The sequence below is a fragment of the Hyalella azteca genome, unplaced genomic scaffold (genome assembly GCF_000764305.2).
Source record: "Hyalella azteca isolate HAZT.00-mixed unplaced genomic scaffold, Hazt_2.0.2 contig4313, whole genome shotgun sequence".
Classification (NCBI taxonomy): Eukaryota; Metazoa; Arthropoda; class Malacostraca; order Amphipoda; family Hyalellidae; genus Hyalella; species Hyalella azteca.
In genome coordinates this window covers 1-15,902 of record NW_025934533.1, presented here as the reverse complement: position 1 = coordinate 15,902, position 15,902 = coordinate 1, and the positions used below count along the sequence as shown (strand labels likewise).

At 37.7% G+C, this 15,902-nt stretch overlaps 1 protein-coding gene across 1 annotated transcript; it reads right to left on the bottom strand.

Moving 5' to 3' along the window:
- Positions 1-156: 156 nt before the first annotated feature.
- Positions 157-11,243, bottom strand: LOC108665875 (phosphatidylinositol 3-kinase catalytic subunit type 3). Its single transcript, XM_018152683.2, has 10 exons — positions 10,913-11,243; positions 9,361-10,259; positions 7,691-7,935; positions 5,753-5,874; positions 4,957-5,103; positions 3,961-4,083; positions 3,221-3,376; positions 2,342-2,470; positions 1,793-1,876; positions 157-1,273 (listed from the first exon to the last, which is right to left on the bottom strand). Exons 1-10 carry the CDS (start codon positions 11,105-11,107, stop codon positions 770-772), a joined length of 2,604 nt encoding a protein of 867 aa, XP_018008172.1. The 5' UTR covers positions 11,108-11,243; the 3' UTR covers positions 157-769.
- Between the last annotated feature and the right edge of the window lie 4,659 nt (positions 11,244-15,902).

Genomic DNA, 15,902 nt, shown 5'->3' with positions numbered 1-15,902 from the left:
GTAGCAGGTAGCTGGGATCGAACCCACAACTCACTGCTCCAGTCTTGGTACTCTGAACTATAACCAGTGGGTGACGTGGACCTCAGGCAAAACAGATTCAGTGGGCCGTTCAAGAAGGAAGTAAGCAGCGACCTGACCGCTCCAATTAAGTGACAGTTCACACCCAACGTAAATTATTTACTCTTTGGCGCGAGGATAAAGTAAATTAAATACATGAGTGAAAAATATAGACGAACACGGCAGAAATATATTGATTTCTACGCTGAACAGCCTACTGAAACCTAAAATTATTCGAGATCTTTATATTGCAAAAAAAGTCAGTTCTTGATAGCTTATCTGCGTGTCTGCTTATTAGCTCTGGAAACTCGACGATGACGAGGCATTTACGTTTTTGATTTTACCTCCCAAATATTTAAAGGCAAATAAAAAATAATTGTATTACTTACCCCGAGTAAAGCAGAAAATCAAGAAACAACAACAGGACACCAATTGCGTTTCTTTCTTCTTTTTTCAAGTAAAGACTTCAAGTTCAGAAGCATTACTCAAGTTACAGGCTGACATTTAGAGCTGATGGAGTACGGTATAAATGTGCAAATTTTTTATTTGTAATAAAAATACGGCCTTAAGTCATTCTTGTGTGTATCTAACCTTTCTCTCATCACAAAAAAAAATCGAATTTCTAGAAATACTTAGCAACAATATCGAAGCTTGCCAGCTGTCGACAAGTGCAACGTGCACAATTAAGCTATTTAATCACAAACCTGGCCACCTAATTTCTGATGTACTGCGTGAACTTATGGAAGTTCTCAGCCACTGCCCCCATGACGGCATTAGCGGATTCATGCAACACACTTAGTATTTTAGACGAAGCTTGTTCGTCTGTCAAGTCAAGATGAAATCTTTCCTCGACTTTCTTGACAGCTTTCTCAGGCTCTAGTGCGATATCAGGTACACTCGCATCTATCATTAGAGAGAACAAATTCAAAACCAGGTTCGCATGACGTCTCAAGCTGAGGAAAGTAGTGCGACACAACTGACGGAACTGATGATATTGTTCACTTGTTTGTCCGCCCAAACCATCAGTAATTTCCCGGCTTAGTTTGATGAGGGGCGGTAAAGGTTTAGGGTCGCGGCCCAAGATGTAGCCAAAATCGATGTGGAAGAAGCAGCCATCGGCCGTGAGCATCAAGTTGTCGTGATGGCGGTCGCCCACGCCCAGGATGTAGGTGATGATGCAGTAGCCTGCGCAGCTGCGGATGTAGTTGTCGAGCACCTGTGATAATGGGAGTAATGAAAATGATATTGCAGTCATGTTTAATGCAATAAGAGGTGTAAGCAAAATGATAATGAAGCCATGTTTAATGTAATAAGAGTTGTAAGAATTAGGATATTTTTAACATACTTTATCGGAAAATAAAAAAAATTATTATTAAAATTAATACTTGCATTAGTAAAAGATAATCAAGGTGATGTTGCATCCATATTAAAATCGGGAAAAGAACCAGGAACGTTGCAATAATAAGACATATACATATGCCTATGTATAAGACATAAAATAATACGTTTTTTACACTTAGATAACTCGTTTGATTTAATCGTTAACCAAAAGATTAATATAATAGCGTCTACATTGCCGAGAGGCAAAAATTTTCAGATATTAACTCGGTTATAAGTAAATGTATATTACTAATGCATTACATACATAGTTTCTCCATTGGTTTTGAGTTATTACTTTTATATAAGTCTTGTATTACTTGTATATTACTTGTGTAATAAAAAATATGCTCCTGACCTGCGGAGTGATGCCCAAGGGAGCGTCCGGATCCGCGTGTCTGCGCTTCAGGTAATTCAGCACCGACGCGTCGTCCCGCAAAATCTGATCAATTCCGGGAAATGAAATCCAATAAATAATTTGTACCAATAATTGAATAGCTGTAGCAGAAGATAAGATAATGCATGGAGTGAAGAAGACCCAAATAACGCATACAAACAGCTTCTTCGTTCCAAAACACTATGTGTTAATACTCAAAACTAGATGTATTGCAATATATTATGTTATCATAATAATAAAATAATAAACCGATAAGTTATTATATTGAAAACTGACATAAAACTTAAAGATAACTTTAAATACTAACGTAAGCAATAACGGCAGCATCAATGAACTGCACGAATTTCGAAGTTCAGACTTCAAAACTGATAAAGTTCGTATAATAAACTGACGTTAATGAACTGAATTAGTTCTTATCATAAACCAACGATAATGAACTGATAAAGTTCTTATAATAAACTGACGATAGTAAACTGATAAGTTATAATGAAGATAACACTTAGTACTAACGTCAGCAATAACGGCAGCATCAATGAACTGCACGAAGCCGTGGTTGGGGGCCGTGGCCAGCACGCGGTACGGTGTCAGCTTCAGGTCCAGGTTCTCCCTCAGCAGCAGGCGCTCCATCAGCGTGATCAGCTGCACTCATTAGCAAAATTTTATTACTTACTTTCATTTTAAAATATAGATCAAGGAGGGGAAGAAATCAGAACAATCAAATTACCGTAACAGCAACGCTCCCTTAGCGTAATCAGAGGAAAGGAAATTCTTGATTAACATTTAATTATTTCTTCTATTAAATTACAGTACGAACCAGAAGCTGGAACAATTAAATTACAGCTGTTCTAGGCGCTTCCTTAGCGCGATCATCAACACGGAAATTACTGGCTAAAGATATTTTTTCGATTAACATGAAAACTAACGCACACCAACATTTGTTAGCATAACTTGACAGCAAAGACGTAATCTCTGTCTGTGATAAAAATTACAAAGCTCAATAGTGCACTACAACGAATCAGTAACATTGATGGTATAAAGATGACGGGTATGACACTGGGCATAATGGTTATAGTTATAATGTGATATGTAACGTGTTCTATGTGATTTTTACGTGTCAGTAACTGGAATAAATATTGTAAGACATGTCCCGTATCGTCATTCGTACGTACCAGTAAGCGGGATATGAGGTTTACTAGCATCTACCTGGGACACTGGGATACAGTCTGCTGTCCTGCCGCAGGTCGCCACCTCACGCACCTGCAGGATGAGCTGGTCCTGCCGCAGGTCGTCGCCTCACGCACCTGCAGGATGAGCTGGTCCTGCCGCAGGTCATCACCTCACGCACCTGCAGGATGAGCTGGTCCTGCCGCAGGTCGTCACCTCACGCACCTGCAGGATGAGCTGGTCCTGCCGCAGGTCGTCGCCCACTTTGAAGATGGTCTTGTAGGGCGGGCCGGGGTCCAGCGTCCTGAAGCTCACGGTGCAGGGCTCCAGCGCAGACTTGAACACCACGACGCTGTCGTAGTCGATGCCGGTCACCAGCACCTGACGGGGATGTGATTGTTAATTAATATTATTATTAATTGGATTTATTTTTATTGAATAATATTATTATTTATTTATAGTTAATAATGACCTTGACATATGCTTGGTTTTATGATATTTATACAACACAGTGAGCACCTGACGAGGGGGGGAGGTATCTCTTTGTAGAATAATAACCAAAATAATATTGTATAATTCATATCTTATTTATAAACTATTATAAGTTGCTGTATAATATAAGTAATAATAATAATAATAGCCTGACTTTCCCTTGACAGGCAAAATTCAAAATAAACTAGTTCTACGGCTGAATAATTATAGCTTATAAGGTCCTATAGGTGACAGAATAATTAAATAGAATTATTAAAATATGCTTCAGTAACACAGCTTTGCTTGATTCGACAGAACGCATATATTTACATTTTATTATATTCTCATCATATTTCATTATATTGTCACAATTAGACTTGGATGCTATTAATTTTTCAGGTCAAAATAAAAAATTTTGAAAAAAAAATATCAACACCATAAAATATTTAAATATAATTAAAAATACTCAATTTAAAGTCAAGCGTAAAACCTACCTTAGGATCAAGTGGGAGAGGCAGCGGCTGTGGGAAGGTGGCGAGGTTCAGCACAGGATCGGCCAAAGTGTTCTTTAGGAAACGAACTTTCTGCTCCCTGTTGAAGGATTTACTCCTCATCTCCTGCACGTGAAAATACAATTAGGAGGGTAATCCTGCACGTAAAAAATACAATCAGGAGGGTATATCATGCAGGTGAAAATACAATTAGGAGGGTAATCCTGCACGTAAAAATACAATTAAGAGAGTAATCCTGCACGTAAAAATACAATTAGGAGGAGAATACTGCCTTTAAAAAAATCCATCAATGAGGTGAACGCTGCAAGAAAAAAATAATCTCACATGAATTGGGAAAATAATCTTGGGTGAAATTTTCTTCTATCTATATGTCCGACGTTATGTTAAACAGACAATTTCAGGGACATGCTTGAAAATTAAATTATTTCGAGCAGTTATTGACCTTATGGGATGATACAAAGACAGCTACCGGTACAATGCAGTCGTTAATTTATTAAGAATCAAACTAAATCTACCATTACGCGGGCATTTAGCCATCATGATTAGACATCACGTTTGGGCGGTGTGTCTGATTATCAACTCAGGTCTCAGGGCATCGTTGGGGTCTGCGGTCAGATTCAAGTCCTGGAGTTTGGGTTCTGATAAGCGGAGATTGTGGGTTCGGGTCATGGAGTTTGGGTTCTGATAAGCGGAGTTTTTGGGTTGGGGTTCGGGTCCTGGAGTTTGGATTCTGGTAAGTGGAGTTTGGGTTCTGATAAGCGGAGTTTGTGGGTTCGGGTTCCGGGGTTTGGGCTCGTATCCTGGGGTTTGGATTCAGAGATGAGGTTGTATGGAGTTCCTGTCTGGTTCGGGTTGGGTCTTGTATTCGAGTCTAGAATTGGGTATACGGTAGGCTTTGGGGTTGGGGTCTCACGTCCGGTTCTTAGGTCTCGGGTCTCGTGTTCGGTTCTAGGGTCTAGTGTCTATATCTCGACTGACCTGGACCATGGCGACGAGACGGCTGACGAGCTGGTCTTGTCTCGCGAGACAGTGCGCCGTCTTACGAGCTGCAGGCTCTCCAGACCTCAGCGTGGCCATGAGGCTGTCCAGCGCGTGCTGGCAGATCACGTTCTGTTCCCCTCGGTGCTGAACATTAACATTTCTATCAATAAAAATAATCAATAAAATGTTATACTTGAAAGTATCGAAATATTTTTCATTATATCTGAACGTTGCTTGAAAGTTCAAGTGAAGTTAACAGAAAGAATCTTTCTAAATTTTTCATGTTTGTACATCACATTTTGCTCGTTGCGGTGCTGCACCAAAGAGTCATAATGAAAACGGAGGAAATAACATGAAAGTTATTAGTATTAAATGTTACAGAGCTCAAAACATTAAATGAATAAATATAAAATTACCTAGACCTTGAAAGTAAACATGTCTGGACTAATTTACATGGTACAACAATTCGACAATACCCTGAAAATAGGTGAAATTATTACAGGAAATTACTGCAAGAATCGTCAATGCTGTGTGGCTGGTGTTCTTCCACTTAGCATTTCGATTCACTTCATTGCTAGATTAGTTCAGTAAATCTACTATCACAAATTCTAAAAAAATTATATGTAAGTGTGGTAATTTATCTTACACACATAAACCTTATTGGCTTGCATTATTAGGAAATAAATACTACAACAGATGCAGCAGCAGAACTTGAAGATAATGCACAAGTTCGGTTTCATTCAAACTAAATTGGTTTTGATTATTATTTATCCAATAAGAGTACGTATAATACCTCTTGCTGCTGCTGCCTGCCGCTCTCACACTCCACTTTAAGGAACCAGTAAAGGGAGGACGCCAGCAGCAAGTTACTGGACGCCCTCAGCACCAGGAGCTCGAGCAGCCCTCCGCCGTGTTCTGTATGCATCAGGTTCAAAGTAAATGTAGGAAACGTACGAATGGAGCTTAATTAAGTGAAAAACGGCCATGTTCTGTATGCATCAGGTTCAATGTAAATGTAGGCAAACGTACGAATGGAGCTTAATTGAGTGAAAAACGGCCGTGTTCTCTACGGAGGAGGTTCAATGTAAATGTAGGCAAACGTACGAATGGAGCTTAATTGAGTGAAAAACACACATACCTAGAGGACAATTTAGCGGGAAATTAAAAGGGGAGCGCTATTTAGCGGCAAAATTGTAAGTGAAGCACGATTAACCTGAAAATTAGCAGCAAAATGGAGAGAAAAAAAAAACGTTTATGATGAGTGAATTAGAACGACTTCAATTAGTATGGACAAGTAAGATATAATAAACGATCGTGAATTTGCTTACGAGGAGGTGATAGCGAAACAATATTTGTATTTAAGAAAAGAGTGAACAGCAATCAAGTTCTTAAAAAAGGCATCAAATGTATCGTCAAAACTTGAACACCATGCTTTATGTAGGTCTTAACCTGATAGTATGGAACCAATGAAAATAAAATAATAAATCGACAAAATGTAAGTGAACGACCATAAACTCTGGAATTTTCAATACTGACTAGACTAAAGTCAACACGCAGCGCGGTTTTAGAGGCAAACAATTTTATTCGCTAGGCAATTCTCGGGACGCACAAGGGCATATATTTTAATATTATCTCTTTAGCTTTGATAATCTAACTAAAAACAAATGCACCCTCTCTATGAATAATTAAATTCTACGTAATAAATACATTTTATCTAGTGTTTAAGGCCCCAGTTAAACAACAAGGAACATGCAGACATCATCGCAATGGATTAGAAAATCGTATCAAGTCTGAATTTGCAAAGCATTAATTCAAGAACATTATTCAGATTGTTGTAATGGTATAGACTCCAGTTAATTTAATGAAGTTCTAGAAAATAACAACATCACTCACATTTATAGCACTCCATATAAAGCTTCATCTAATGGCTGTGTCGAAAGATGCAATAGATCCATCATTCAACTTCTGAAAGGATTAGTCCAAGAAAAACCCCGTACATGGGATTTGCATTTACCTAAAGCCCTAATGATCCACAACCATTACTGAGGCCTTACAATAACCTTTGGTTTCAGCGTATTTTGTTCATGATTATGACTTCATAACTTGCACCACGATCACCTTCAGCCAGGCTGGTGTCAGATTATCTCGCCAACGCAATGTATAGTAGACTAACGATCATGGTCAGTACATGCTAGTGGTTCCCCGCTACATTGTTAGCACTTTATCAAAGCGTACTATGCAAGAAATAACTCTTATTTTCAAAACTTTCATAAGAGATGAATTTAACAGAATCTAAACTGAAGATGAATTCAGTAGAAACATACCAAGAGAAGACTCTGATACAAATGAACCAAGATATAAATCTAATACAAACGAACCAGAATATGAATCTAATACAAACGAACCAGAATATGAATCTAATACAAATGATCCAGGATAAGAATCTAATACAAATGAACCAGGATATGAATCTAATACAAACGAACCAGAATATGAATCTAATACAAATGAACCAGGATATGAATCTAATACAAACAAATCAGGATAACAATCTAATACAAATGAACCAGAATATGAATCTAATACAAATGAACCAGAATATGAATCTTATACAAATGAACCAGAATATGAATCTAATACAAATGAACCAGAATATGAATCTAACAAAAACAAACCGATAGATGAATATAACCTAATAATCAATGGGTTCATACAGCACTCTGCCACGTACTGGAGTTGGGGAGTCCTGTGATGGCATCAGGCAGGGGGGAGTTCTCTGGTTTGCTGGGAGTGTTTTGTGTGCCGATGATATCGAAGTCATCGGAGTAATAGGCCTCGTTGAAAGTAAAAGTTTCAGGAGAGAAGGGTTCGTATTTGAGCGCCTGGACGAGCTGAAGGAGGTATAGCATCAGGTCTTCATCGGAGCTCTCACCAAGCCTGCGTACGGCGTATTGACGCACCTCTGGCACTGTGAAGCTAGAAGCAAAACATTGTCTCTAACACGTTGACTCCGAAGTGGTACATATGCGTACCACGAAATTAATGTATTTCTCCAGGACGTAGTGGCACATAATTCAGGTTGCCTAAAAGTGGCCAAATCCGAGAACAAAAAAGGCCGATAACTCAATATATACTAGTTTATTTGTAGGTTCCACTATAAAAATTCCATTCATTTTATTTTTGCAGTAATTAGTAATTAAAAATTGAATTAGGAAGTACCCCTATCATAAATTTTAGCCGGCCAACGCAAATGAGAAAACTAAATCACGGAATTTATGCAGAAAAAAATGATCGTCTGGCAACCCTGTTTAAAAACAGTACAAAAAATGAAATAATAGTACAAGATGAAGCAATCGTAGTCAACGTGTTAAGCGTGTTAATACACCGTATACATGTTCCCTTGTAACCGTTTGTAAATACACCGCATAGATGTTTCCTTAGTAATCGTTTGTAATTGTAAACATATATAATTTTTAGATGTTCCCTATAGTAACCTTTTGATCGTTAAATCACATAGTTATTATTTCCCATTTTAAATTGAAATCAGAGAGGGACAGCTTTGACGCGCGTATCATAGTACCATACGCCAGTTTTCAAATATTATCCGGTATTTTGACAAGTTACATAACAGTTACGGGCGACAAACTGGTTAGAAATTCTATTTAAGGGCGCACATTCCTCATACGAAATAGCACTTATTACAAATAAGTCCCCGAAAATTACAAAATAAGTCCTGGTACAAAGTTGCAGTCGACCACAAATCTTACTTGCATGCATGCAGTTGTTATGAGCTACATTACTGTAAGCATATCGAAAAGTTAACATTAACTTGAAAAAATTTCAAATAGATAATGCTGTTAACGTAAAAAAAATAAATACTCTAAATGCGCAACAGACTATGCTGCATTCCTACAAGTGCGTATAGGCGATCGCATCTTACGCATACGATGGTCGTAAATTCTTGTTGGAATCAATGTCGTTGTAGTTGATGTTAAAGTAGCAAGTGTACATAGTAAAATTTGTGTATTTCTCAATTCAAAGCAGTTTCATTTTAATTTGATGAATGATAATTTTGAAATCAATACTAACGACGTAAAAGTACTTAATCAAATTCCTTACCTTCCACCCATTACTAATGCTGAAGTTATTACACTGTTAGAAAAAACGGTGAAAAAAACGGTCCCACTGGCGTTCTAGTGGCCGGTGGCCCCGTGAAAATAAACTGTTTCGCCGTTTTTATCAGATGTTTTACGGATTTCTAGTGTTAAATTAGAATAAAAACGGCGACACGGTGTTTCTTTCACGTGCTGACCGGCCACTGAAACGCCGGTATAATACCGTTAACGTTAATTTTTCTAACAGTGTACTAACGACTTAAAGGTAATTAATCAAATAGCTCACCTAGGACCCAGCAACTCCAAAGCATTCTCGGCATCAAGTACGGCCCAGGAGTTGAGCAGCTGAATGGCTTCCTTTTTCTGCTCAGGAATGGACCAGTTGATGCACTTAACAAACTTGGTGAGTCCAGACTGATGCTCGCTGAGGTAGTAGCGATGCTTCCACACCAAGTCCAATTCTGAGCCTGAGAGTACAGTAGTCGGAGGATACTCCATGATCTCGTTTAGCTTCTTCTTTATCTCGGCATTAGGACGGATGTCTCTGTCATTCAGTCCTGATCTTAACGATCTAGCGAGAGCCAAATGCTTCTTTTCAATTATGTTCTCCATGCCCGCACTTGGATCATACAGCTTGCAGTATTGACAGTTACGTTGGATTGAATAATGGGAGTTCATTCCTTGTTCGTAAAACAGAACAGTCAGTTTTTCACGACCATTTAGGAAAGTTGGGAATTCAATGTTAAGAAATAATGAGCCAGATTCCTTCTTTAGTTTATCAGTCAACTGACCAATTTCCCTGAAAGCCAGTCTGTCCATCCAGTCGATTTGTACCGTCTGTCCTCTCTCGTATTTATTGAGTTTAGCTTCAAGCTCAGCTAATCTGCTGATTATCTTCTTCATTTCAGGGGTGTCTTCTTTGTCAGGGTCCTCAACGAGCCTGATGTCCTTTTTCCCTGTCAACATTTCACCATTTTCATCAAAAACGTCTAGACTTCCCGTGCCAATGCAGTGCATCTGGCCAGGCTTTTTGCTGTCCCAGACTGTGAACACAAGTCGACTGTCTTTTGGCAAGTCACACACCAACACTGGCAACTCCAGCCATTCGTACCAGTCCCAGCGATTTGTCATCTCCACGAATGACGTTTGTGTTGACAATGAGTATGGAGAGTTTCCTGAATAGACCTGAAATGAGAAGGCATAGATATCGATTGCCAGGCCTTAACTGACAATGCCTATAACAAGAGATAGAAGGAAACTAGGTTGAAAACAAAACATTTAAGGACAAGGAAACATTTTTATGCCAAAAAATGTACAAGATAAAATTACAAGAAAGTCTTTACTACACCCATCTATTAGGATGGTGTGTGTTCTGAATGCAGAGATTATTAGCATGCATATGAAATTGTTTTATTGACTACATTGAAATAAGGCTATGACTCTAACCTTCTTTTGTATTAGAAAAAATTACAATCAATTACACTATAACACATCCCTAGACTGCACTCCACTTGAATAATATTTCCAACATTGCTTGAAATACCAAACAAATCAAAAGATAATGAACATATGGATTAGGTACTTTACTGCAGGAGGCATAAAAGAGTTTATTACATTCCTATTATTCTTTGGTGTGTTTTACCACACAATTTATAATTTTTTGTTGACATATACCAGACAAGGCCATCATGTGTATAAAAAAAATGATAATAGCAAAAATGAATAATTTAATAATTTTAGTGAAAATATGTAATGAATTCATAAACCTTTTATCAGGCTGGTATTTTATGCCAAGATATTTAATGGAAAATAAAACTTAACAATGATTGTAAAACTACCTGGCATTGGATGAGGAGATCTGAAGCTTTCTCTGGGTCAGCCCATGGTGAATACTCCAGGATAGGATCTCTGAGGATCTCCAGAGATGATGGAGAAGGTCTCTGCTTGTCTACAGAGTTTATTTTTATTCTCATGTTCATTGGAAGCTGACATGACTTCACAAAAGCAAAGCTTCCTGAATCAGAACCTTCCATGCTTGTAGGTACCTATAATACCCAATATCTTAGATAGGTAGTACTATATATTTCCTGTATATCTTTACTAAAATGAAAATGACTAAAAAGTGCCAGTCAAACAGCAAATTTTCATGGTATTTAGTACTGTAAAATGGGGTAATTTTGACCACTTTTTTCAAAATGATGCCATTTTTTATTAGATAAATTAAACTTAAATTGAAACGTGCCAAATACAGGTCTATACTCTAGCTTCACTCACCATAAATTGCTGGCTCCTGCCTCTCATAGTTTTGATGTAATTTCAAAAAAAAAAGTGATGGTCTTTGTTACCCGCCCCCCACTTTGTGGTTTCTTTGACTGGGTGGTAAAATCAATTTTATTTTTTGGTAAAATAACTCCAAATAACTCCAGGTTTTGGTGCATTATAGTAGAACTCTTCTAGTTACATATGCAAATGACAAATTTTAGGAAAGTGTCATAGTTTGCAAATGGGGGGCCCTGCCCCCCAATGGGCAAAATGTGACCACCTAATGGCAGCTGTGATGGGGTAACATTGACCGGCTTTGAAATTAAGTTAAAATTACAATATATAAGACTCTGTAGAGTCTGAAACATAAAGAAAAAACATTAATAGGTGTATCAAACATAAAATATGTTATATACATAGTAGGTACCTATGGTAATTTGAACTTAAATTCCAAGCCAGTCAATGTTACCTCGTCACGGCTGCCATTAGGTGGTCAGAGTTCCCCCATTGGGGGGCGGGGCCCCCCATTTGCAAACTATGACACTTTCCTAAAATTTGTCATTTGCATATGTAACTAGAAGAGTTCTACTACAATGCATCAAAACCTGGAGTTATTTCACCAAAAATTAAAAAAATTGGAGGGGGGTACTCCAACAGGCTTTAAATAATAGCTCTTATTTTGTGGGTCACATTTTTAATTTTTCAACCTATTAGATATGCAAACTTTTTAAATATTTCTATTGCGTTACGTAGCCTCAGTATTAGGCCTTTAATGGCCACTGACAAAATTTTTCTATGTCAAATAGTTTTTGAGTTTTGGGGGTTTTTGTTAAAAAAACAAAAAGTGGTCAAAGTTACCACGGGAGTCAAAGTAACCCCATTATACAGTATGTAGTATAAAATTCTACTCTGCAACGATAGCTCAAACCAAATAGCAAGATGAAAGCAAGTGCAAAATTTATGAAAATAGTGAGTATAAAAATGCAAGGCATGTTGTTTTGATTGGTCAAATTTGTAGAGACTAGTAATCCTAAATGAAAGTTTTTGTTTTTATTAGTCAAATAAATGTCAACCAACTCATTCATGATATTCTATATGAGAGTTTTATTAGCCAATTAAGTGATTTATCAATAAAATTTATAGATATACAAGACTGATAGAATGCAAACTTTTTTTTTGACAAACTGTAACTAAAAATCTCAGACAGCCATCTTCTTGTCAAATGAACACCCTAGAGAATATTTCAGTTAATTGTAATGACTGCCATCTGACATTAAAAAATATTTATTTTCACCACTAATATTTTGCTCATGTATGATAAATTTTATTTTGAAGCCAAGCTTGAATATGATTATAATTTAATACCATCAAACGGGGTAATAAGGGATGGGCAGGGTAAATCGGGACAGTTGTCCCACATTTCGTAGCAATGTTGTAGCAGCTAAACTACTCAAAATATTGCAAAACTAAAAATAGTAGCATAGAGATAAACATTTTTACTATCTATGGTATGTAGCATAAAGTAAGTTGTGAAATCTTACATTTACGACATCTAAAAAATCCCTAATAAAAACTGTGAAAAGTGAGATTTTGGAAACGTACCTCTGCTAAGGTCTGTAAAAAAAAATTGGCATATCAAAAAATTTTACTTACATAAAAGTTACACACAGGTGTTGGCTTAAAAACGTGATTGACAGAATTTGCATGTCTCATTCCATAAAAAAATGGCAGCCATTTCCGCAGGATGGGGTAATAAGACACACCCTCCCCAGGGTAATAAAGGACACCTCTAAGAATGCATTTACAATAGAACCTCAATTAGCAAAAGCTCCCTCAAATGGGGGGTGCCACCCCAAAATGGGGAAACTTAGACCACCTAATGTCAGCCGTGAAGGGGTAATATAGACCTGCTTGGAAATTAAGTTAAAATTACCATATATAAGACTCTGTAGAGTCTGAAACATAAATAAAAAGCATTAACACGTTCCCCGCGTATCCAGATTTCCCCAGTATTCCCTTATTGCGGAAGGCTTTCAGTGGTTGCTGCTTCAGTTAGGCGCCATTGGCCGTGACAAAAGAAGGTGTGTGCAGCTCTATGGCATCATAGCTTTGCATAGCTGCAATAAAAATGTTGGGACACATGTGGTACATTACTGGGAATAGATGGGAATAGATGGGAATAGATGGGAATAGAAGGGAATAGAAGGGAATAAAAGGGAATAGAAGGGAATAGATGGGAACAGAAGGGAATAGAAGAGAACAGAAGGAAATAGAAGGGAATTATTAGTTAGAATTTTTAGTTACTTATCGTTTGTTTAAGGAGATTTACCAATAAAATTTTGGTACATTGATTTGTTTCACTTAATAACCCACTTTTTGAGTGAACATTAATATAATAAAAGAGAAAATTTAAGTGCGAAATTTCGAGTTATATGTGTTTTTTCAAAACGGCGTAAAATACTGCGTTTGGTACACTGGTGTCCCAATACGCAGCAGTGGAATATCACTGTTGGTACACATATGGCCCAATACGCGGGGAACGTGTTAATAGGTGTATCAAACATAAAATATGTTATATATGGTAGTTTTAAATTAATTTCCAAGCAGGTCTACCATGTTACCCTGTCAGGGCTGACATTAGGTCTATCTATGGCTACTGTGCGCCGGCGGATGCTGCAGCGTTGCAAGACCGGATGTCTGCCTGCATGGACGCCGTTTCAGATTGGATGCGTTCCAACCGGCTCCAGCTTAATGCATCGAAAACTGAATTTATTTGGTTCGCGACCGCTCGGCGCCAACATCAGCTTCTGTTATTTGTTCTAGTATAGACGTCATCAGTCTTGGCATATGTCCTCTGTTTTAGCATAGATGTCATCTGTTTTTATCATCTTGTGTGTTTTAGCCGCTTGTAACGTGCCCTCGAAGTTCGATCTGAACGAGACGCCACGACAATCTCTTCGTGGAATAATAATAATAATAATAAGTTCCCCCATTCAGGGGTGGCGCCCCCCATTTGCAAACTATGACACTTTCCTCAAATTTGTCATTTACATATGTAACTAGAAGAGTTATACTACACAACACCAAAACCTGGAGTTATTTTAACAAAAAATAAAAAAATTGGAGGAAGTTCTATGACAGGCTTTAAATACTAGCTCTTTTTCGTGGGTCACATGTTTCATTTTTTAACCTATTAGATATGAATAATTTTTTTATCTTTCTATTGTGTTACGTAGCCTCAGTATTAGGCCTTTAATGCCATTGATAAAATTTTTTTATGTCGAATAATTTTTGAGTTTTGGGGGTTCAAGTTAAAAAAACTAAAAGTGGTCTAAGTTACTGTAAAATGGGGTAACTTAGACTCCCAGGATAACTTAGACAACTTTTAATTTTTTTAACAAAACTCTCTAAACTCAAAAACTATTTGACACAGAAAAATTTTGTCAATGGTCATTAAAGGCCTAATACTGAGGCTACGTAACACAATAGAAAGATTTAAAAAGTTTGAAATCAACCATGTCAAACTGTCAAAGTAACAAAATAATTTGTTATAGTTTTAGGCTTCCAAAAATATTTCAAACCTCTATCAGGAATATCATAATTAATCATTCTCTTGCATTTAGTATATTACTGTTATGAACCGTGCTGCCGCTGCCGTGATCGTCATTTGTTTTCGTAATTGCATGCCGGGCGGCGGGCGCCTGCTTTTGTTGTTCTATTTAGTCTCGCTCCCATGAATTGCGTGTTTAGTGTGTGCATCATGGAAAAGTCTGCTTTAAACTTTACAGCGTAGTCACTTACGGTAGTTGTAATTACTTTATTAAGTTTAGTTCTTTGCAGTCATATTAAGAGACAAATCTTTAACGAACTAATACTTTGTATAATTTTAATTGTTGAGTGAAAGCTGTGCCTGCAGGCTGCAGCCTTGCTGGGATGCTGGCACGCAACATTTCCAAGTGAATTACCTTATAGAAACTTAGCATACCCATACGTGTTTTAACGCCTATAAGAAGTTCATTTATTTGCCTCAAATAATGTTGTATCGAAAAACTGGTGTAGGTGTATCGGGAATAATATATGAACCGTCGATATTAGAATTCCATCCTGCGTTGCTTGTTGCAGACTTGCAGTCAGGTGGCACCCTTGTCTTCTGGGTGGCGGTTTTTATTCACTAATCAAGGTAGAAAGAGACAAAAGTTTGCAGTTAGTTAAAGTTAACGAACTAACACCGATTGAAAGCCGGCAGATTTGGTCTCAGAAAATTAGCACTACCTTTAAGTTTCACTGTGAACTCTCGATTGAAACTTACTTGGTTACTTGGTTAAGATGAGGCGCGTCATCGACTGAAGTATTGGCGCCCCCATTCAGCATCTTCGTGGATTACTAAATGTTGTCAAGCGTGTTGGTGTCTTGGAGGTACTTGATAATTATATCAGCAGGAAATTCAGGGGCTATGAGCGAGGACAGGCTGAAGGAGACTCCAAGGCGGATGCAAGCAGCTTTCAGTTGGTTGCGATGAGGAGACAGTGCAGGGCAGTTAATGAAGAGATGGTCAAGAGTGAGCCG